This window comes from Aphidius gifuensis, linkage group LG6 (assembly GCF_014905175.1).
Source record: "Aphidius gifuensis isolate YNYX2018 linkage group LG6, ASM1490517v1, whole genome shotgun sequence".
Taxonomy (NCBI): Eukaryota; Metazoa; Arthropoda; class Insecta; order Hymenoptera; family Braconidae; genus Aphidius; species Aphidius gifuensis.
The window spans coordinates 9,008,462-9,031,153 of record NC_057793.1 but is presented as its reverse complement, the minus strand read 5'-3'; the positions used below and the strand labels follow the sequence as shown (position 1 = coordinate 9,031,153).

Sequence of the window (22,692 nt, the reverse complement as noted above, 5' to 3'; positions counted from 1 at the left end):
AAAAAATAAATATAAAATTAAAATATATATAAGTAAGACTGAATAAGATGGTTTTAAATAAAAGAGATAAAAGTATTTTAAAATAGAATACATCTTTCTAATTTTTTTTTTCGATATTACATTGCGGCTAATGCCATTCATTTATGATCTAATATAAAAATAAAAATTTTAATGATGGAAAGTAATTTGCTCTTCATGTAATAAATATTGTATTAATGTTTTTTTAAGTCTTTAAATTATTTTTAAATAATTATTTAACTAATTTTTTTTTATGTTATAATAATTGATTAATTTTTATAATTTAAAATACTGATATTTTTTGATGAAACAAAGCAAATATCAGTTTAATATTTTTAGATGGATTTTTTCATGTAATTTTGTATGAAAACTTTGGATATATCGAACGCCAAAGTCACATGAATTTTATCTGACTCATCAATCACAAATATTTAATTTAAAAAAATAATTAAAGAATAAACAATATTAATTTTTTTCATTGCCTGAATGGATATTTTACAAATGGATTTACTTTAAATGCAATAAAAACTTTAAATAGAATTTTTTCGATTCTAATTCTGGAGTCATTATAGAGTGTCAAGCTATTAACCACGGAAAAATTTTAGCCCGGGAAAAATTATTTCTTCAATTTTTATTTTAAAATATATTTTGTTTATTATTTAAATTACCAACAGTCATATTATAATTATATGATATCAGTGTTGATTGTTTATATACGCAATTGTATTATCATAATTCATTGACACTATTTTTTATTTTTTTTATAATATTTTAAAAATAAAAAAAAAATAATTTATTTGTAGATTTATCTGTTCATTTAGTTTTCTTGTAACTGGGTTATATTTTAATTGTCTCGATAAAATATCTAAGTAAATTATTAAATAAATATTAAATTAATTATTATTTTCAATTTGTAAAAAAATATTTATTTATTTTTTTTTAATTTACATTATTATCGTTTTATTTTTTTTTGTAAAAATAAAATGATTTAATTGTGACAAAACTTGTGCTTATTAGAAGAAAAAAAATATATGAGATTCAAGAAACAAAGCAGTGTTTCATAGTGAGTGTATAATATAATCCATTGGATTAGCGAAAAAAAAAAAAAAAGTAAATTTCATTCAAATTCATGTGGGGTATTCGCGCGTATGACTCCTTCACGGCTGACATAACAATGAGTGACGTAACCGACAATGCTTGTAACTAAAGACATGAACGAGTGAGAGAGTGGTATATGAATCCTCATTGCCTTCCTTTCATCCAGTACCACCACACTGTATAACTGCTTGTGAGTTTGCCTAAAGTGAACGCGCTAAAACGCGTTTCAGGAAAGTGAAACTCTCGCGGTAACTGGGTCACACCTACACAACCATCTAATATATAAATATATAAAAAAAATATATGTATAAATATATGTTACAAAGGGCTTTGACAAAAAAGAAAATTTTAAAAATAAAAATTAATTTTTATTATTGTTATGATTATTATAAATAATACATCTATTGTTTTGAGTTATTTTTATAACTATTTTTGAAAATTTTATTTGTAAAAAAAAAAAAGATAAATTTATTTAATTAACCTACATTTTGAGGTGTCAATTATAAATATTTAAATTTATTTGAGTAATGTGTATGGTAATTTGATAAAAAAAAAAAAAATTAAGTATGTATAAATAGAGTATTATTATTTTTAGATACTTGAATGATGATGATGATGATAATAATAAGGTAAAAAATACTATAATATAATTTGATATCTAGTTTATTGCTTGATAATTGAGATTAGTTGTGTATAAATGAGAACAAAGTTTTTGTTTATTTTTAAATTTTTAATACGAATAAATGTGTTGAGTTAAATAATATACTTTTATAGAGACAATGTCGGCGTAAAGATCGTGTAAGTTCGTATACTTGATTTGAATGAAATTACATATTGTCATATGTATATAATAACGAATTAACAAGTTAGATAAGAAAATGTATATACGCAAAATTAAATGTATATATATAACTTTACAGACAGGTAAATATGCAAATGAAATCACACGTTCTAAATTCTGTTTTTTAAATATTATTCACACGTCAATCGTTATATATTATTTAATGATTTTTTTGTCATGTCAACAAAAAACAAATAACGTTAAATTTTTTAAATAAAGTTTTTTTAATATTTTAATTACGAATTCATTTTAAGTAGGACTATTATTGTGCATTTTAATTGTGATGACCAACAATCACATGTATCAACTGTCTCAATGATTTTAACACCTTGCAATGTTGATACTCTTTCTAATCTTGAACCTCTTGGATGACATATTGATTGAGCTGGACATCTCTAATTAAATAAAATAATTTTAATAATACAATTTAAAATAATAATAACATTTTTGCATTATAAATTTTAATGATTACATGATTCAATATTCTAGTCACAATATAATTATAATATCTGCTTAATAGAGAATATCAAATAAATAAATAAATAAATAAAAAACCAGGTAGAAAATATGCAACAATAAAAATATCTACTAGCAAGTAAAAAAATTAATAAATTACAAAATTTATCAAAGATTTATAATAATTGTGTTATTAATAAATTTAATAAATAAATAAAATAAATATACATTTTATACAATATTTAAAAGATAAAAAAAAATATTAATAAAATTAAATTTGATATAATAATAACAGCGAGTCATTACAATATACGATGACTAATTAATTAATTTTTAAATAAATTAATTTTCAATTTATCCAAGATGCGTATGATAATAGTAAATTAACTGATCATACTATTGTTATAATTATTTTTAATAAATTTTAAAAAATTTCATGAAATTATCAGCGTATATATTTCCTCAACGAAACGATTCTTTGATCTAAAAAAATTTACTCACAAACAAGTTTATTTTGTTGTTGTATATTTCGGTTTTTCCTTAATGATGAAATAATGAATCAGTGACAATCTAGAAAGTGTCTATCAATATGCGTAGTTAATATATAAAATTTAAAGACTTGGATTTGAATGTCACTGGTTTAGAAGCCAAATACTTTTTTTGTTATTTACAATGTATACATATATTTTATATATATTGGCATCATTATCAATCTCGTGAATGCATAAAAATCTTGGATCCATTTTCAAAGACGAGTGGGTGAGCCGAGTGTTTTGGCACTTTGTCCCTAACCCATATTTATGACGGCCAAAATTTTGACAAGCATATAAATATTTAAAAACAAATTTACATTAATTTTTCCTTTTTTTTTTTATACAAAATTTTACCTATATAACAATATACATATATTTATCAAAAACAAAATTACAATTTTACATATTCTATATTAAAAAAAAAATGGATATAAAATATTAGTGTTTAAACTTGGCATATACAACATGTCACTTGATTCGATATTATAAATACATGATTTTATAAAATACTGCGCACATGAAAAAAAAAAAAAACTATACTAAAATTTTATTTGCAAATGCAGCAAATTTCCCTCACTAAATATTTTCATTTTTATTTTTACGTATAATGTAATTTTACACTCAACCATTGACAGCAAACTTTATTAAGTTCAATGATCGTCATTGAAAAAAAAATAAAAAAAAACACCTGAAATAAATTTAAAGTGTAATTAAACTCTGAAAAAAAAAAAAAAAAAAATACCAAATCATAAAATAAACAAGCTGAATCACAATAATAAAAATCATTTAAAGTTTCCGTCTTAATCAAATAAAAATTTGTATTTTTCAGTGATCATATCTCTTTTTTATCTAAAATGTAAAAACTTGTTTGATGAATTATCCAATTTTAAGTAGCAGCATACTGTCTCTGGACTGGTGTTTGATAAACATGTAATACAAGTACATGGCCTATTTTTAAACTAAATCAACACACGTGCAAAATATCATACTGCGCCAAGTTTACTTCCACATGTATAAAATAATAATAAAAAAAGACTGCACTGATCAGTTGACTGCAATTTTAATTTATTTACCTGATACAAAAAAAATTCAATGATTCATCATGCGAAAAATTCATGTTAAAAAAAAACATTTATAAATTATTTAAAATATTCTGTAAAAAAAAAAAAAAGACAAAGGTTTTGTTAAATAAATTAAAAAATTATCAAAATTTTTATATCAAAATATATTTGCACTTATAGACAAAAAAGATGACCGTCAGGTAATCTCATTCTCATAATCTACATTTTAACTTTTCACATATTTAAAAATCCATAAACATTCATACATTTCCATACAGCAAAAAAACAAATATTGAAAAAAAAAAATAGATAAAACAATTTAATCAAACGGGTATATAATTATTAATCGCTTTTATTTTTTAACATAACAACAATCAACAATTAAAATTAAAAAAAAAAAAAAAATGAAATAATGAAGCCTGCTTCAAAAAATATATATTTTTTTGTCTTTTTAATAATATTTATTTGATTTAAAAAAAAAAAAAATTTATTGACAGTAAAATTTTGAATTGAATTAATGCATAACACTTATTCCCACGAAAAAAAAATTAATTCAATATTAAAACTTTCTTTATTCTCTCTTCACCCAACACATGACCCACACAAAAAAAAAAAAAAAAAAAAAAAGATTAAAATCATTTTTGCTTCACATACACAATGTCTAACAAAAATATATTAACTTTTATGTATTTTAATTAATTATTATTTAATATTAATTTTTTTTTTTTTTTTTTCTTTATCTATTATTATGATACATTAAACATTAACTATAATACATGATTTCGTACATGTGTGAGTGATAAATTTATTTAAAAAATAATTAATTTCATCTGTAAACACGTATCCATCATTTATGATTTTAATATTAAATATGCGTTTAAGTAACATTTATAATTTTTTTTTATATATGAAAAAAAATAATGATGGAATCGATGGTATTGATGAGTGATCAACGTGTGAGGAAATTATCTCGATATGACTCGAGGTATTTAGGTACAAGAGCGATATGCTAATTTTATTAATTCAAAAAAATAACTAGTTTGACAATCTAATCACAATGCCATCTGAAAAAATAGATAAATTTTTTTATTCAAAAATATATTTAACATATTTATTTAGATTTAATATTTTTCATGAAAATTTTACTATTAGCCCGATCGAAATATCCAGTCTTAAAAGAAAAAAAAAAATTGTAAAAATCATAGAAATATAGAATTTAATATTTTGTTTATAATTGCAGCTATTTAATTTTTTTTTTTTTTTTTTTGTGAGTCTCGTGTGATAGATAAAATAATAATTGTAATGGTTAATTTAATTAATTAATTTGACCATCATACGTACAACATCCGGTTAAAAATAAAAAAAAAAAAACAATACAATTGTTTATGTTTATTTTTTTTGTTAATAAAATTTTAACTATAAATATATTGCAAAAATGAATTTATATATATTTTTTTTACATCAGATAAATATATCACTTTTTTTTTTTCTTTCATTTTTTATTTGTCCCTGGATCAATTGATTATCGATTTTATATTTATATAATTATAAATGTCCGACTGCGATAGTGCGCCCTGTATATATCGTAAATAAATAAAAATTACAAATTTAAATCAAACGATATGTTTAATATATGAAATAATGAATGACGCTTTCACAGCCGGATGCATCTTCGATGTTTTTCGAAGGTCACATCATCATTCACCTCTTTACATAAGACGAAAAATAAAAAGAAATAATAACAATTTAAAAATAAAATAAAAATAGTAATGATGCTGAAGACGATAAAATAAAAAATAAAAAAAAAAAAAACATTAATATGATATACACGTGTTTTGATGCTACATTGGTCCAACCGCATGTTGCTGAAATTGATCCAAATGCCTAGAAATTTCTCTGTGCAATTGTTCAGGTACAACACCAACGCTGCTAAATAATGATCTAAGAACATTAAGTTCTTCAGTTAATAATTCAATTCTTTTTTTTAATAAATCATTATCTTTAACAAGTAATTTAACTTTTTCTTCAGTTTCTCTTGATCTAACTTTAGCTTTTTCTCTACTTTTTCTAACAGCAATATTATTTCTTTCACGTCTTCTTCTATATTCATCACTGGCTTTGTCAATAGCCTTTGATTGTTTTCTAGCAGCTGCTGCAGCCGCTGCTGCTGCTGCTGCTGCTTGATGTTGATGTGATGACATTCCTGGTTTTATTTGACCACCATTAACACCACCAACACGTTGTTGTTGTTGTTGTTGATGTTGTTGTTGTTGTTGATGCTGAGGATGTTGATTATGACCAGGATGTCCAATTGGTACATTTGATGATGTAAGTGTTGTAAATGTTTGTCCATTATTTGTAAATGTTCCATTACCTGGACTATAACCATTTGTTGTAAATTGTTGACAATGTCGACGATAATCTGTTGGATCAAGTGGTTCTTCTTTTATACTTGGTGAATCAGAACTTGAACTATTGCTATCACTGCAACTGTTACTACCTTGATGATAACTTGCACCACTATGCACTGGTTGTGGCATATATGCCAATGTTGTTCTTGGATAACCAGTTGTTCTGACATGTTTTACAACACCATTATTATTATTGTTATTATTATTATTACTACCACTACTACCACCACTTAGCATATCCAATAATCCATCATTAAAATGTGAATCATCAATTAGATGTTGTAAATCTAATGATATTTCTGGTGTATTTAAATCAGTTAATTCACCAGCAGCAGCACAATGCTCAGCATATTGTTGATGAAGACTTGCTTTACTTGCTGACACTTTACTAACAGTACTACTTGTTTGTTGATTATGATTCACTTGTAGTGATGAATTATTATTATTATTTACATTTGTATTATTATTATTTACATTTGTTGTATTATTATTTACATTTGTTAAAACTGATGATTTTTTTAATTCTGCACCACCTTGATTTTGTGGCTGGTGGGCAGTTGTTTCATACATTACAGGTGATTCCATTATCACTCACTCACTCATTACACCTTATTTTTTTAGATTAAACTTATTTTTTTTTCTGTCACAATTTTATTTTTATTTTTTTTCTTTTTTTTGTTCAAAAGATGTCACAAAATTGTTTACACAACACTTGATTGTTGATTAACATTAACTATTGTAACACAATTTTAGTTTTTCAAGTGTTTTTCATTTATTCGCATCACAAATTTATAAATAATATTCAAAATTATTATGTATATATTTTTTTTTTTATTTAAGTCTTTGTTTTTTTTGTTTTTTTTTTTAAATAAAATTCGTATTATTATCACTGTTTTTTATTTTTCAAAACACTTTGTTTAGATTAATAATGATATTAATAAACAGAAAAAAAAAAAAAAAAACAATAAAAAAAAAAATAAATAAAAGTTTAAACGAAATTGACTATATGAGTGTTGGCGCGCGACTGAATTGCTTGAAAGCATGTCACAAGCTTTCAATATAACGCGCGCTAAGTTTTAGTAACCTGATGCTGTTTGCGCAGGCGCATAGAAAATAAATTTTTTTCTTTTTCTTAATCCCTACTTTTTTTATTTTTTGATATCATTAACGCTCTTTCATTAACGCTTTGGACCTATTTATATTTTAGATTCAAAAAAACTTTTTTTCCTAAGTGTTTTTTTTTTTTTTTTTTGTTAACATAGTTTTATTATTTTTTTTGAATGCAAAATTGAGATATCAGGTGATTGTATGATATCGATTAATTATCAGAAAACACGTGTTAGTCAATTTTTATTGATTTTTTTTTGATCCATTATTTTTTAAATGAAAACAATGACGAAATTTCAGTCGATCAAAATCAATAAAATGATCAATGAATATTTAAGAATGAGTAATTATTAAAATATATCGATTATATTCAATATTTTTATATGTATATGTAAACAAAATTCTTCGTCTTGTTGTTTGAATATTTCCCATTTAAATGTTATTCGGTTGAGTACCTGTGATTTTATTTTTATGACGTTGTGACGTCGTTAAATATTTTTCACTCAAGTATACAAGTTTTTTTTTTTTTTTTCTACATTGATATATATCGTAGGATGTTTTAGAAAGTCAATGTATATATAAAAATCTCAATTCTATTTAGATGTATTATGTGGTATTTATCATCAATGCTATATATTTTTTTTTTTTATTGACAAGTATATTGAATATGTAATACAATTTTAATTATATTTTTCTTTTTTATAATTAAAAATAGTTGAATATTAATGAAAGATAATTTGAAAAATACAATGATTGATTGAATGGATTTTAAATTTTATTCAATGAAACTTGAGATTTTATTATTTTTAATAATTAGTCAATATTTAATTGCTATATTTATTAATTACAGCTTGAATATAAGATCAAATTATTCACATTTTTTCACAAACAAAAAAATTAACTCAGAGATCATTCAAAATTAATTTAATAAAAACAAAAAATCATTGGTTCTAGTAAGCATTGTGTTGAACATTAATATATTAATATAGAGAAAAAAAATTAATTTTATTAATGTAGAAAATTTAGTTGAAATATTGAAAAAAGTTTAGTTTAAAAAATATATTTTAATCTTGCATTGTCATTGAATAAAGTTACGATTACAATTATTAAAAATAAAAACAATTTTTATTTTTAATTAATTATAAGAATAGTTTAGAATAATTATTAAAAGTTTTAATTAATATTTATAATATAATTATTAAAAGTGAGTTTAAATTCGTTGTCAAACTGGCGCTCTTGTTCATCAGCTAAGTGAGTGCTCTGTTGTACCGACACAAACTTTTTTTTAAATTATTATATCGATAAATAAATATGTAAGTGCATTTTAATTATGATAAAAAAAAAAATAACGAAAATATTTATTGTAAATATAAGCTGATAAAATTTTTCTATCGCAGTGACATGAATAAAATGAGACATATTTTTTTGTAGAAATTTTTTTGTTTTTCGAAAATTTTATTTGTTATTATTTTATATATGGGGCATTCTGAATACAAATATCTGGTAAATAGTTTCATGTATGATTTGTATAACTATATAAAATGATTATAAAAAAAAAATTTTTCAAATAAAATAATTTATAGTTAATTTTTTATGTTATTTAATGTATTATTTATTTAACGTAAAGATACATATTACAGCTTTGGTATGAAAACATATAGAAGTGGCACACAACTGGACAATTAAACGCAAGTGTAGTACACATTCATAAAAAATTCATTGAATTAATTTTTACTGTTTGACAAAATAATGAAAAATTATTGATTATCATAATAACATAATAATGTTTCCAAAATATAAAATAAAAATTTACATTAACGAAAATGTTTAATGAGATAAAATTACATCATCATTATTATACAAATGACGCTATAAATAATTAATATTAATTTATATTAATTAAAATATTATATTGAACAATCGACATTCATGAGTAATACATATTAATTCACGCTTAAAATCTAGAAAAAATTTATTTGAAATTTTTTTTTAAATATTTATTATGTTTATTGAATTATTTTTTTAAAACCAACTATATAAGTGTGTGCAATAAAAATTATGTTTTATTATTATAAAACATAATAAGTGTTGTTTTTTATTTTTAAATTTTAGTATTATTATTTATTAGTATTTAATTTTTATTTGAATTATAATATAAATAATTCCAAGCTCAAAAAAGAGAAAAGAAAAATTGAAAATTATTAAAACTACACAAAAATGTATCACGTAATTGAATTAAAATGAAATTATAATTCATAAATTGATAAAATTATGTTTTCAAAATGAATTATTAAAAAGAAAATTAATATTTTTTACCCAAAAAAAGAGATTTATAAGAAAATTAAAGACAAAAAAATCAATTAAAATACTAAATTTATTTTTTTTTTATTTTTAATTATTTTTAAATATATATGAGTACGGAATTTTCAAGTCAAAACAATCTTGTCATCATTGCAAGATTTATCAATATCACTTGGAATTTTTTTTTTCACTTGATAATCATTTTATTTTTCATTAGTAATTGTTAATGTTAACAGCATTATGAATGTATTATTTACGTCAACATATTGATAATGCCAAGCAACAAAAAAAATACCAGAAAATAAGGAATTTTTCATTCTTGCTTTTGAGCTTGAACTTGTTTAACATGACAAAGCACATAGTCCACAATTTTTTCATCTGGAAATTATTATTTTTAATAAAATATATAACAACAATAAAAATAATAATAATATTCATAATATAAACAAAGATTTAACAGAAGAAAAAAAAAAACACATATACAGATAAAGCATGAAAAAAATTCCAAATTTTCTTGAGCTTTTTTTTTTGCTGTGGCTTGCAAATGATGACAGACCATTTGATTTAATTGTTATAAATTTTAATGAGTATTTTCTAAATTCTATATGTTGACATGGGCTTAAAAATAAATATCAATTTTTTAAATAGAAATTATTTTTTTAAAATCAATTTGTTTGCCAAATGAGAAAAAAAAAAATTATTTGTTTCTTTTTTTTCTGCCACATTATCAACATATAGGGTTTAGATAATTTGATGTCTTATTTATTATTATTTTTTAAATTTACTTCTAAACGACTATCTAATTATTATTTTTTACTTTTTTGTTCCACTACAGTTAATATCATTATTATGCATTATTCTCAATCGTTTCTTAAACACTACTATATAGCATATCGAATAGCATAAAATCTTATATTCATTACATATATAATTGTCGATAATATCAGAAGGTAGAGAATTGAAAAATTTTATTCAACAAGCTAAGCATTAATTTAAAAAAAAAATTTAAAAACTAATTATGTTGAAGAGAAATTAATTTTGTTTTATGTCAGTGTTTAATACGAAAAAAAACGAACGCATTTAGTGCGACGGAAGAACTTTTATTCCGGACGACAATTATTTTATATTATTATTTTTTTGAGTACGAGTAAAACATAGACTGGTTATTATATATATTATCAAATAGTTTTTATCATCGTGATCTATCTCCTATAGTTTTCGAGTAATTTTATATTTTGGGCAAGCCCAGCAACTAAATACTCTGATCGCTGAGCAAAATAGGACACAGGGAATTCACGGCACAACCTTCGTTACAAAAAAAAAAAAAGAAAAAAAATCTAATTAAAATATTATTTATCCTTTTTTTTCCTGTTTTTCAAATGATTTTTTTTTTTTTTTACAACGTAAGAATAGGCAGTGTCACACAACCTTGAATTGATTAATCTAAATAATTATCATGATTTTCAATTGATTTTCTTGATCATTAAATAAAAAGATATATGAACGAAAAAATAATTAAAAACTATTAAAAACATCAAGTTTTTCATCTGGTTAAAAAAAATTTTTTTTTTTAAATTTTAATTTCGATTTTAAAGTATTTCGATTTTTTTCTTTTTTTGAAATATCGTATCAGAGTAAATCACATTTTCAGCGTTTAAAATAATTAAAAAATTATCAGAAAAAAAAAAAATATTAAAATAAATATAAATACGTCGTGATTTAAAAAAAGAAAAATAAAATTGTATCACACGATTTATCAGTGTTATGTATAAATATACAGAAGTCCTTACGTTATAAAAACGAAAATACTTTTAATGAAAGCTGATAAATGAAAGATGTTTTTTATATTTTAAACTTTCACTGTATGAATTAGTAAAAAATACTACTGAACCAATGCTATTAAATTTCTATAGAGATAGACAATGGTGTGATAGATTGATAATAATTCAAATTAAATTATTTTAAATTTGTTTTTTGTTGTTTTACAAATTACACTGCCATAGTATCGTAGGGTGTGAGGGATCCCCCGTTATTCCTGTTTGGGGTGCTGGTTTTCCTGCTGGCAGCTTCGTTTCTGTAATGATTATTAAAAAAATATATTAATATTTTTTTTCAAATAGAGAAATTGAGTTTAGTTAGTTGAAAATTCATTATTGTTTGATAAATAATTCAGTGTAAATACCACAGCACCCAATTGAGCAAAGTTAATGAGCATGTAGAGAAAAAAATAATACAAAGTTTGAAGAAAAAATTCTAAAATTTACGAGGGGTTGATCATAATAGAAATCATGGTGTTAAATATTTTTGAATCAAGCATAAATCACGTGAAATTACAAGTAAATTTGATTTAAATTAAATCAATTAAATCACAAATTGCGCTTCAATTATGTATGTAGATATTTTTAGTTATGTATTGTCAAACACTTATGTCAGTGTGTCAATTTATCTCGAGGTAAAAAAGCATTTTAAAAAAAAGTTTTCATATAATTCGCATAAATAAATATATAAATAAATATAAAAAATACATTGATTGTTGAAAATATATTTGGAAATGTCCCTAAAAGTGTTGTCAATAATAATATAATTATACATTAAACCACTAATATTTTAAATCAGATTTAAATCATTTAAATCATCGTCAATTTTATTTAAAATTAAATCATTATGTCACCAAAATTCATTATTACCTCTCGAAAATTTAGCATTTTAAAATTATTAAAATAAGTCGAAAATTTTTGCTTTATAGTAATTTAACATTCCCAGATGCTTGAGTTGTTTAACATTTAATATTTATCATTGTATATTTTTTTTTCAAACTTTGTAGATGATCAGTATATTCTTAATAATAACCAACTAATTAAAATATTTACAGTAAATTAAAAAAATAATATTACAAGCAAATTTACAACATTTATATACATGAAAATTATTTAAAAACAAAATACTCAGTCTGTAAATTTTAATTATTTTTGTATTATCTTGATTTATATTTGATGGAAATGCATTGCATCAGTATGTGAATGCAATTCAATGGTGAAGATGATATAAGCCTTGGAAATGAATATTATGAATATTAAAACAGACAGAGAAAATTGAAAATATTATTGGTTAATCATGCTGTTAATCATATTTCGTTGATGATGATGATGATGACATGGTTAAGCTGTATGAAGTAGGCAATTTTAAATTCATATTAAATATGTTATTTACAAAAAATCATGATGAGCAAATTGAATTGAAATAATATTGTTTGAAGATATAACATCATTTAGTTTGTTAAACCATATAATCTTGTCTAAAAAGTAAATTAAAAAATTTAAATAGCTAATCTTCAAACAATTTTTTTTTCTATTTTTTTCAAATTTTCGATGGGAGAGTTACTGACCTCTCAATGAGTTTACGCATCTCTTCATTAGTCATGCCATCCTTGCCTTGATCACTAACTGGAATTTATAAATCACACGTGCCAATTTTTCACAATAATAATATTGATAAAAAAATATATTAATAAAAAACATAAACATGCAATTATTTATTAATTAAATCATTGATATTTCTGGCGATGTAAATTTGTTGATCATTCCTGTTAATTAATTGATTAATAACAACAACAAAACATGCAAATTTTTTAAAAATATAAAAACATAATCTTATCACAAAATTATATTTGTTGGCAGCAACAAACTTGATGAAAACTTAATAATAAAAAAAAAACACAATTAAAAATACAAATATTATTTATAAACAATTTAATTATTAATTTAAAAAAATTAAATAACTGACCTCCATAGCTACGTAGTTGATCACGATCACACTCAGCCTCACTTATTTCATTGCTTTCTTTGCTGTCATTAAAACTTGAATTATTTTGATCGTGATTTCTTGGTGGTGGTGGTGGTGGTTCAGGTGAATTTGACATTGGAATATTACGAATTGAACCAACACTACGACGTCCAATTGATCCACGTGATCCATAATGATCATAAGGAGCTCCATATTGACCATATTGTGAGCCATATTGATCATCTTCAGGAGCACAATTTGCTGGATCATCATATTCTGGTGAGAAAACAGTTTGACCACCTTGTGATGGAACTCTTGAATAGCGTCCATTTTGACGTGGCTGTTTTAAAAAAAATTTATAGATCAATATTATTATGATAAATTAAATTGAATAAATAAAAATTATATTAATTAATGAACCATTGATTGAGATCCAGAACGGCTATGTGCTGAGGCATTTGTTGGATGTCCAATTGTTGGTCCCATTGTACCAGAATGACCATTAGCAGGATGTGGAAATGTTTGAAATTGCATTGCTTTACTAGGATCCATTTCTTCACGGAATCCTAGAAGATGGAATGTTGCATATGGACAAATTTCATCTTCCATACCTGAAATTTAAAAAATTATTAAGGGTAGATTTGCTGCTCTATTACTAATCAATAATTAAATCATTAATATTCATCTGGATTTATAAATTTTATTATTAAAAAAAAATAAAAAACTAAACTACATTATATATACCTACCTCAAACATGTTAGAACATTAATTAAATTATAAATTTGCATACTAATTGTTATGTAAAATGAATGATGTTTGTGATGTGAAAAAAAAAGGTATTTATTTTGGGGAGAAAAAAAAATTTGTTAATTAATTTACTAATAACATGCAAACGTGCAAAAAATTTATTTAAAAAAATGAAAATTGGAGAACCTTAATAACTTACGAATTATGAGGTTTTCAGCTTCGATTATTTATTTATAAAAATATTATTTATATTAGTTGATAATTTAAAGACACGATAATCATCACAGCATTGACAATAAATTAAATATTTTATAGCTATAAACTATTTTCATTCATAATATTCTAGCAATGATAAAACTTTTTTTTTTTATCTTTATATTTTCATACAACTTGATTATTAATTTAAATGCTTTTAACTATATATTATTTTTTCTTTTGCAATACTTAATTATTGTTGATTACTTTATTATTAAATTTAAATTGAGTCATCAATTGTACAACTAAGTACCTACCTCTACGAGATAGTGCATCTTTACTGCCTATTGGTGGTGGTGGACACCTTCTATTAGGTGCATAATGTGATAATTCTTCATACATATGTCTTCTTGGATCCCATGTTGAATGACTTCTAAATGAGCCTGTACCACCTGTTTTTTTTTTAATTTAATAAATGCTACACAACGACAGTAACAAAACCGTTTTGCATCTACCAAGTTTTATTCATTAGCCAAATAATATAGCTTGTATAAATGCAAACGGTAAATAAAGCTTAATAATAAAATTAAAAATTAATGTAGCCAACGTCTTATCCTGGATCTTCTTGATGTAATTTGCAAAATAAATGAAATAATTTAACGAGGGCAAAATAAATCCAATTTTTCTAATTTAAATATATAAATATGCAACAATATTATTTATGTTTCTATTCAAATTGTAAATCTTTGTTTGCTTTTTTTTTTTTTTCGAAAAAATAAATTAAATTTATAAAAAATTGTGTGTGTGTTTGTTTGTTTGTTTTAGAAAAAAAAATATGAAACATGTTAAACGGTCGTGCTGATGCAACAACAACTAATTGGATTTTATAATAATAAATAATGATCTAGGAATAGGATTGTTGGCAACAATGGCTTACTTATAACTGTACCTCGCTTGATACGATCACACGTATTGTAGTTGGATCCTGGTACTGGTGGTAATTTACGATTTGGTGGAGCAATATAGCCAAGTTCATCACGAAGATCAGGTCTACGTTTATCCATTGTTGATCCAATATTTCCAGTTTGTTGATAAACTACATCATCTGATGAAAAAAAAAAATTAATAATTAAAATAAAAAAAATCTATTTGTATAAGCTAAAATTATATTTAAATAAATTAAAATAATAATTAAATCATCGTTATAATAAATGTTACATTGTCCTTCATAATATTTTTCATCGCCAGATGGAATTGCACGAAGTCGTGTTTGTTCTGGTCCACGTGTTCTTCTTGATAGTGCAACACAGATGACAACAATACCAACAATAATAACAACAACTGTTGCACCAACTGGTACAACAATATTGATATCAAGCCATGGTGGTAACCATGGAAAGAAACGACGTACATCAACATTTTCATGAATAGTATTTCTTATTGGTGGTGCAATTGTACCTGAAAAAAAAAATAAAATAACGAAATAATAATAATAATTTACCTTTATTATGATCATGTCCTTTTCCACGAAGTACACATATTACAATAACCGCAACAATTATAACAAGTAATGCAGCAACAACTGGCACAACTAAATTTAAATTTGCCATAAATATTTTCATTGGATCTTCATTGATACCATTGATACCATTGATACCGGTATTGCCACCGCGAACATCTTGTATTTCGCGAGCCGGTGCAATGGTGCCTGGAAAAAAAAATATATATATATTTTTTTTATTTTCAGGCTTTTTTTTTATTTTTAATTATTATCCAGTCACCATTTGCACCGGGCAACGATTTCCGACTGTTTTTTTTTATTTTTTTTCTCGATATGAAATACTTTACAATTATAACAATGCTTACCTCCAGTTATTGTTAAAGTTGCAAATTCAAATTCAGCAACAGCAAAACCAGCATTATTATGAGCAGTTACACGAAGATGATACCAATTTGCTGGTTCAAGATCAAGAACAACAAAATTACCACCAGCTTTGACATTGTTTGATACTTGTGCATATTCAGTTTGATGTCTTGAAAAAAAAAATACAATTTAATTAGTATAAATTTAATGATATATATTTTTTTAATGAAATATAATAAATACTTTTTTTTATTTTCAATGACAAAATAAAGCATGGGACAACCACCATCAGACCATGCACTTAAATGAAGTGTAATACTATTTGTTGCAACTTCAATGAAACGTGATGCTTCAGGAACAATTGGCTTGGAACCTTTGGTACTTGGATTAATGGTATTTGATTTATCACCAGTTCCAATTCTAAAATAATTTTAAACAATAATTTTATAAATATAATTTTAAATGTAAATAGTATTTATTTTTAAATAAAAAAAAAATTACCCATTATATGCTGTTGCATAAATTTGATACTTTGATCCACACCATAAATTTTCAATTGTATACTGTTGTGTTGTTGAACTTATTTGTACAGTTTCCCAATCACCAAATTCTGGTTTATAATGTATTGTATATCCATGAATTGGAGCAGTATCAGATTGATGAGGTTGTAATTTAACTGTTAATGAATTTGTTGTTGTTGCAGTTAAATGTATTTCAGGTGAATGTGGTGGTGCTATATTTAAAAATAAATAAAAATCATTAATAAAGATAATATAAATAATAAATAAATATAAATAAAATATCATACCATGAACAACAAGTTGATGTGTAACTGTATCATGACCAAATGAATTTTCAACATAACATGAATATTCACCGGCATCAGCACGATCAACTTCTTTAATAAATAATGAACCCTCTGGTAATTGACGAAGTCTATCACTTGGTTGAAGTTTAACATCACGTATTTTCCATGTTACCTCTGGAGCTGGTACACCAACAGCAAGACATGGTAATTTAACATCTTCTTTATATGTTGCAGTAAATTTATCATCAAATGATGCAATTTTTGCTGGAACTAAAGAAACAAACAAACATTATTAATATAAATAATATAATAATAAAAAAAAAAAAAAAAAACAATATATTTTATAATAAAAATTAATTGTTATATATTACCGCGAATATTTGGTGCCAATGTAGCAATTTTAGAACGTTCACCTTCACCAATATTTGTACTGGCAGTAACCCAAAATTCATATCTATGTTGTTTATCTAAACTTGTTGCTTCATATGTAAATTGATTTGGTGATACTTTTTGACTAACTGCTTCTTCTGCATTATCTGCTTTTGTATAAACAGTATATTGTGATATAACACCATTTGGTTGTGTTGGTGGACGCCAAGATACAAGAATTGATTCAGCTGACATGACAAGTGCTTTAACAGCAATTGGTGCTTCTGGTGCATCTTGTTCTGTTTGACAATGTATTGGTGCTGATTTAACACCATCACCACCAGATGTAAATGCTAATACTTGCATACTATAATTTGTATATTTTTTAAGACCATGAAGAATTGTTTCACTTGATGAAGTTATTTTAGTATCCTTTGAATTTTCATCGTACCATGTTTCAGATGGTCCATAAACAACCTAATGATTATAAAAAATAATACAAAAATTAATAATAAAAAATAATAATAATAATGTTTTTAGTATTACAAATAAATTATTAATTAATTAATTTACTTTGTAACCAGTGATAACACCATTTGCAGCCATAAGAGGTGGTGATACCCAAGAAACTCTAATTGTTTGTGATGTTAGTGTTGTACATGTGGTATCATGTGGTGGTTGTTCTGGTACACCTTCAGCAGTATGTTGTCTACGTTCTTCACTCATTGGACCAGAACCAACTTTATTAAATGCTTGAACAACAACACTATATTGTGTATAAGTTTTTAAATTCATAATTTGTAAATGATGTTCTTTTCCATCTTCTTTTGAAAATTCTACAGTTTCAAACATGTATGGTTTTTCAGATGTTGATAAACGATAACCAACATAATAACCAAGAATTTCACCATTCCAATCTTCACGTGATGGTGGTTTCCATGTAACCTTAAGTGTATGCTGATCCAATGCATCAACACGTACTGAACTTGGTGGACCAGATGGTGCTTCTTCAGCAGTTATAATTGTAACAGTATCAGATGGATCAGATGTACCAATTTCATTTTCAGCAACAATACGAAGATGATAAGTTGTTGCTGGTCTTAAATTAAATACACCAGCAATATTTTGTTGTGAACTTGGTACAAGTACTCTATCAATATCTGTTTCCCATGAACCTTTACTTATTTTATATTCAATAATATAACGTTTTATTGGTGTATTACCATCATATGGTGCTGCCCATGATAATTGTACTGATCTACCAGATTTATCAAGTACTTTTAAACCATATGGTACTTCTGGTACTTCTTGAATAATCATATTAATACTTGTATCATCACTACCAAATGCATTTGTTGCAACACAAGTAAATAATGCTGAATCACTTCTTTCAGTTCTTTTAATACTTAAATCAGCAAGTACACCATATGATAAAATTTCTTCACGTATTGTATAACGTGAATCACTTTTTGGATCTAAACGTTTGTTATTCATATTCCATAAAATTCCAATTGGTTTTTCACCTTGTGCTTCACATTGTAATACTGCTGGTTCACCACGTCTTGCTGTTTGATTACGAAGTTTTATTTCAAAATGTGGTGGTGCTAAAAATTTATATTAACAAAAATTATTATATATATCAATTAAACAATTAAAACTTTTATAAATTAATTTAAATTACCTTGAACGGAAATAAGAATAACAGCTGATAGCCCAGAACCAATTCCATTAACAGCCTCACAAAGATAATATCCTTCATTTGTTTTTTGAATATTATTTATTGACAATGTACCATCTTCAACACTGATATCAGGATTATTTAATTTTAAATCAGTATAATCGCCTGGTGTATCCCCTATTAATTAACAATAAATAAAATTAACATTAAATAATTGTTAAAAAATATTTTTAATTTTTTTTAATTTACCAGCAGCTCTTTTCCATGTTACTTGAGGCTTGGGGAAACCATCGGCTTTGCATTCAACTCTTGCATCAGAGCCTTGAGCAAATGCTTTATCAGTTGGTTCCAAAATCCAACGTGGTGGAACTGTTACAAATAAAAAGCTGTTAATATTCATTTTTAATATATTTCAATTTAAAAAGGAGAGCGAGCCAACGACATGTTATTTAATATTTTTTCAATATTAAATATTTATAGATCCTCTAGCCATTAAATTAATTTTATTAATAAGATAATTAATTTTTATGTTAATAATAATAAAAAATGGCTAGACAATTTATTTATGATGTTGCTCGTAATTTTTATTGTCACATGCACAAAACAATATAAATTTTACTCTCCATAATTTTGTCTAGTATCATGCAAGCTAAAGAAAATCTCATAAAAAATACCTACTTTAATTTATTAAAAAAATGAAATTTATTATATGCTGTTGAAAATTTTTAAAATATTTAAATTTTTCAAGTAGGTATTTGTAGATGAGATACATGCAACAACAAATAATAGTATCATACTGATAAAAAAATAAAATAAAAAATTAAAAAAGCTACTTAAAAATTAGAAATAAATAAAAATTAAAAATATATATACATGCAAGTATGAGAGGTATCTACGAAACGAAAAGATGAGACGTGTGGTGAAGGTAATTGGGTTGGACAGGATGACAATATTCACCAGAGTATCAGAGGATTTATGGAACTTTGGAAATGAAGGTGAATCGACTCTGCCTATGACGACGAGATGTGCAACAAGAGACTGATAATTTTAAAAAACAAAAAAAATTTCCAAATGAAATTTGAATGATATTTAAAATTAAATCCTTCATTCAGAAAATTTGATAACGATTAAGCAATGAAAAAAACGGTACGATCATGAGAAAAAAAAAAAACAAAAAAACGAATATCACATGTTTTTTTTTTTTTTTTTTAATGAATTTGAGGTGTATATTTTAACCACGAAGAAAAAGTGGTATGATATTTATATTGTTTTTTTTTAAATGATTTTTTACACACCAATCAAATTATAGAAAAATAAAGAATAGCTAAACTATTTTCCTATGTGATTTATTTAAATAATTTTTGTATATTTTTGCAGCCAATTTACAAGCCAAACTTATATAGAAAAAAATAAAAAAAAATCCATGGAAATATATCCTTTTGTTTTTTTAATTAAAAAAAAAAAAAATTGCTTTCTTTTGCCATTAATAAATTATACCTTAAGAGAGAATGGTCAACCATTTGTCGGGCATAAAAGCCAAGGAATATCGCAGCCTAGGTCAGGACCTCCTTATAGAAATGCAAGAATTTCAGACAAAAAAAAGAAACATATTTAAAAGAAAATAAATAAAAAACACGTAATGCAAGAAAAAAAAAATAATAATTTTAATTTTATTTAATTGATGATGGGTAAGCAATGGGATAAAAATGAAATAATTCAACAGCTGATGAATTTTATAATTTGACATGAAGGCAAAATAATATTGACAAAAAAAATTAACAAATTTTCATACAGCAAATTTTTCATCTGAAGAAAAGCCAAATAATTTACGGGCATTATTGGTTTATATTTATTTTTAAAGATATAATACTGACAGATACTGGTATTCAATCAAATGATGATAAATGATAATATTAAGCCAAAAAAAAAAAAATATGTAACAGCTATAATTTTGGGATTATTCAAAAAGCCTGTGTTCACTGAGGATGCAGATGAAAAGCATAATTTTTTTTTTTCAATTATATAATTTAATTATATTAATATCATTATTAGATATTATTTTATTGTTGGTATTATTATTTTTTTATTTTATCATTTCCATTTTTCTACTGTGACTTGGGGTGTGGCAGTAAGTTGGGGTGTCACTTGTTCAATAAGATCAACTCTTGTCTCATCTTATTGTTCAGCATTGATGCTGTTAAAAATATTTTTTCATTCAGTGTCCAGTTGATCTCAATGGTTGTATCACCAACTGCTAACTTTTGTTGTTTTCATATCTTGAAATTTAAATGGACATTAAGAAGACTGTAAAATCCAATATAAATTACAATAATCTTCCTTTGATGATAGATGATTTTGTCGATTTTTTTTTTATTTATCGAGAATTATAAAATGTTTTATTGCTTTGGTTATTCGGTTATTGATTTGCTGTTGTATTACAAAGCTTTTATATTTTCAAGCTAATTGGTTTGGTGAAAATAATAGAAGACTTATCAAAACTTCCCAAAGAGGATTACAACAGGATTAATTTATGACATAAAAAATACAAATAAAAATAATTTTTAGATAATTATTTTCTAAGAAAAATATATAGAAACAATATGTGGTTCAATCAATAATAAAAAATAAAAATTTACACGTAAAATTTCGATAAATTATGAGGTGTACCATTGACTTTGAGATGAGCTTGGTGTTTAGCATGACCAGCTGGATTATCAGCGATACAGCTATATTCACCAGAATGTTTTCCTTCAACAGATGGTATTGTCAATGCTGATACTCTATCACCCATTGATGTTATTCTAACATCACCATCAGTTTCTAAATGACGTCCATTAAATAACCATTTTAATGTCAATGGTGTATCACCTTTCATTACAACACATTGGACAATTATCATATCGCCAAAGTTGGTTTCATCAAAGAAAAAAGGCTGAAGATGTGGTGCAACTGCGAATAGTGATTCCCAATAAATTTTTTTTTTTTATATTTTTCTTATATCATTTATATTTTTAATTAAAATTATTTAATGAACCAATTTTTTTGCTCTCATTGCAAGATAACAAGGAGAGACAACAGCCAATGCTTGATAATAAATTGAATATTTTATTTTTGTCATATATGATAAAATATCGATTTAATGAAAAATTTTTTACATAAATGTATATTTTTTCGTGTAAAAATAATTTTATTTAGTTAAAACATTTTTAGATATTTTTAACGTTTCTTTTTTTTTTGTTTTTGGTGGGAAGGTGATAAATAATCTTACGAGATATTTTTGAAAAACATTTGGATATATATTAGGCACCTTATTTCAATCAACATCTGATTTTAAAACTTCCTTTTTTTTTTTATTTAAATTATTTTTCTATCTCTAGTCGTATGATGGATAGTCATTTTTTAAAAATAAACTCAACTAATT

General features: G+C 24.2%; 2 protein-coding genes across 51 annotated transcripts in view; both read right to left on the bottom strand.

Moving 5' to 3' along the window:
* Positions 1–4,497: 4,497 nt before the first annotated feature.
* On the bottom strand, positions 4,498–7,246 carry LOC122859373 (CCAAT/enhancer-binding protein). The gene has a single exon (XM_044162925.1). It carries the CDS (start codon positions 7,001–7,003, stop codon positions 5,849–5,851), a length of 1,155 nt encoding a protein of 384 aa, XP_044018860.1. The 5' UTR covers positions 7,004–7,246; the 3' UTR covers positions 4,498–5,848.
* A 2,910-nt stretch (positions 7,247–10,156) lies between these two features.
* LOC122859364 (Down syndrome cell adhesion molecule-like protein Dscam2) overlaps positions 10,157–22,692 on the bottom strand; it is a 52,955-nt gene continuing 40,419 nt past the window's right edge. For 32 of the 50 annotated variants that reach the window (XM_044162885.1, XM_044162882.1, XM_044162891.1 and 29 more), the window contains exons 11-25: positions 19,521–19,640; positions 19,275–19,448; positions 18,167–19,197; positions 17,596–18,070; positions 17,225–17,494; positions 16,918–17,149; positions 16,660–16,836; positions 16,419–16,585; positions 15,771–16,010; positions 15,490–15,657; positions 14,870–15,004; positions 14,030–14,220; positions 13,610–13,949; positions 13,212–13,269; positions 10,157–11,900 (exon numbers count right to left, since the gene is read on the bottom strand). In XM_044162885.1, the coding sequence (XP_044018820.1) occupies positions 11,816–11,900; positions 13,212–13,269; positions 13,610–13,949; positions 14,030–14,220; positions 14,870–15,004; positions 15,490–15,657; positions 15,771–16,010; positions 16,419–16,585; positions 16,660–16,836; positions 16,918–17,149; positions 17,225–17,494; positions 17,596–18,070; positions 18,167–19,197; positions 19,275–19,448; positions 19,521–19,640 (3,863 nt within the window). In that variant the 3' untranslated portion in view covers positions 10,157–11,815. Of the gene's footprint in view, positions 11,901–13,211; positions 13,270–13,609; positions 13,950–14,029; positions 14,221–14,869; positions 15,005–15,489; positions 15,658–15,770; positions 16,011–16,053; positions 16,261–16,418; positions 16,586–16,659; positions 16,837–16,917; positions 17,150–17,224; positions 17,495–17,595; positions 18,071–18,166; positions 19,198–19,274; positions 19,449–19,520; positions 19,641–22,692 lie in introns of all 50 variants that reach the window. The other 18 variants (XM_044162912.1, XM_044162902.1, XM_044162911.1 and 15 more) reach the window with 2 other exon arrangements.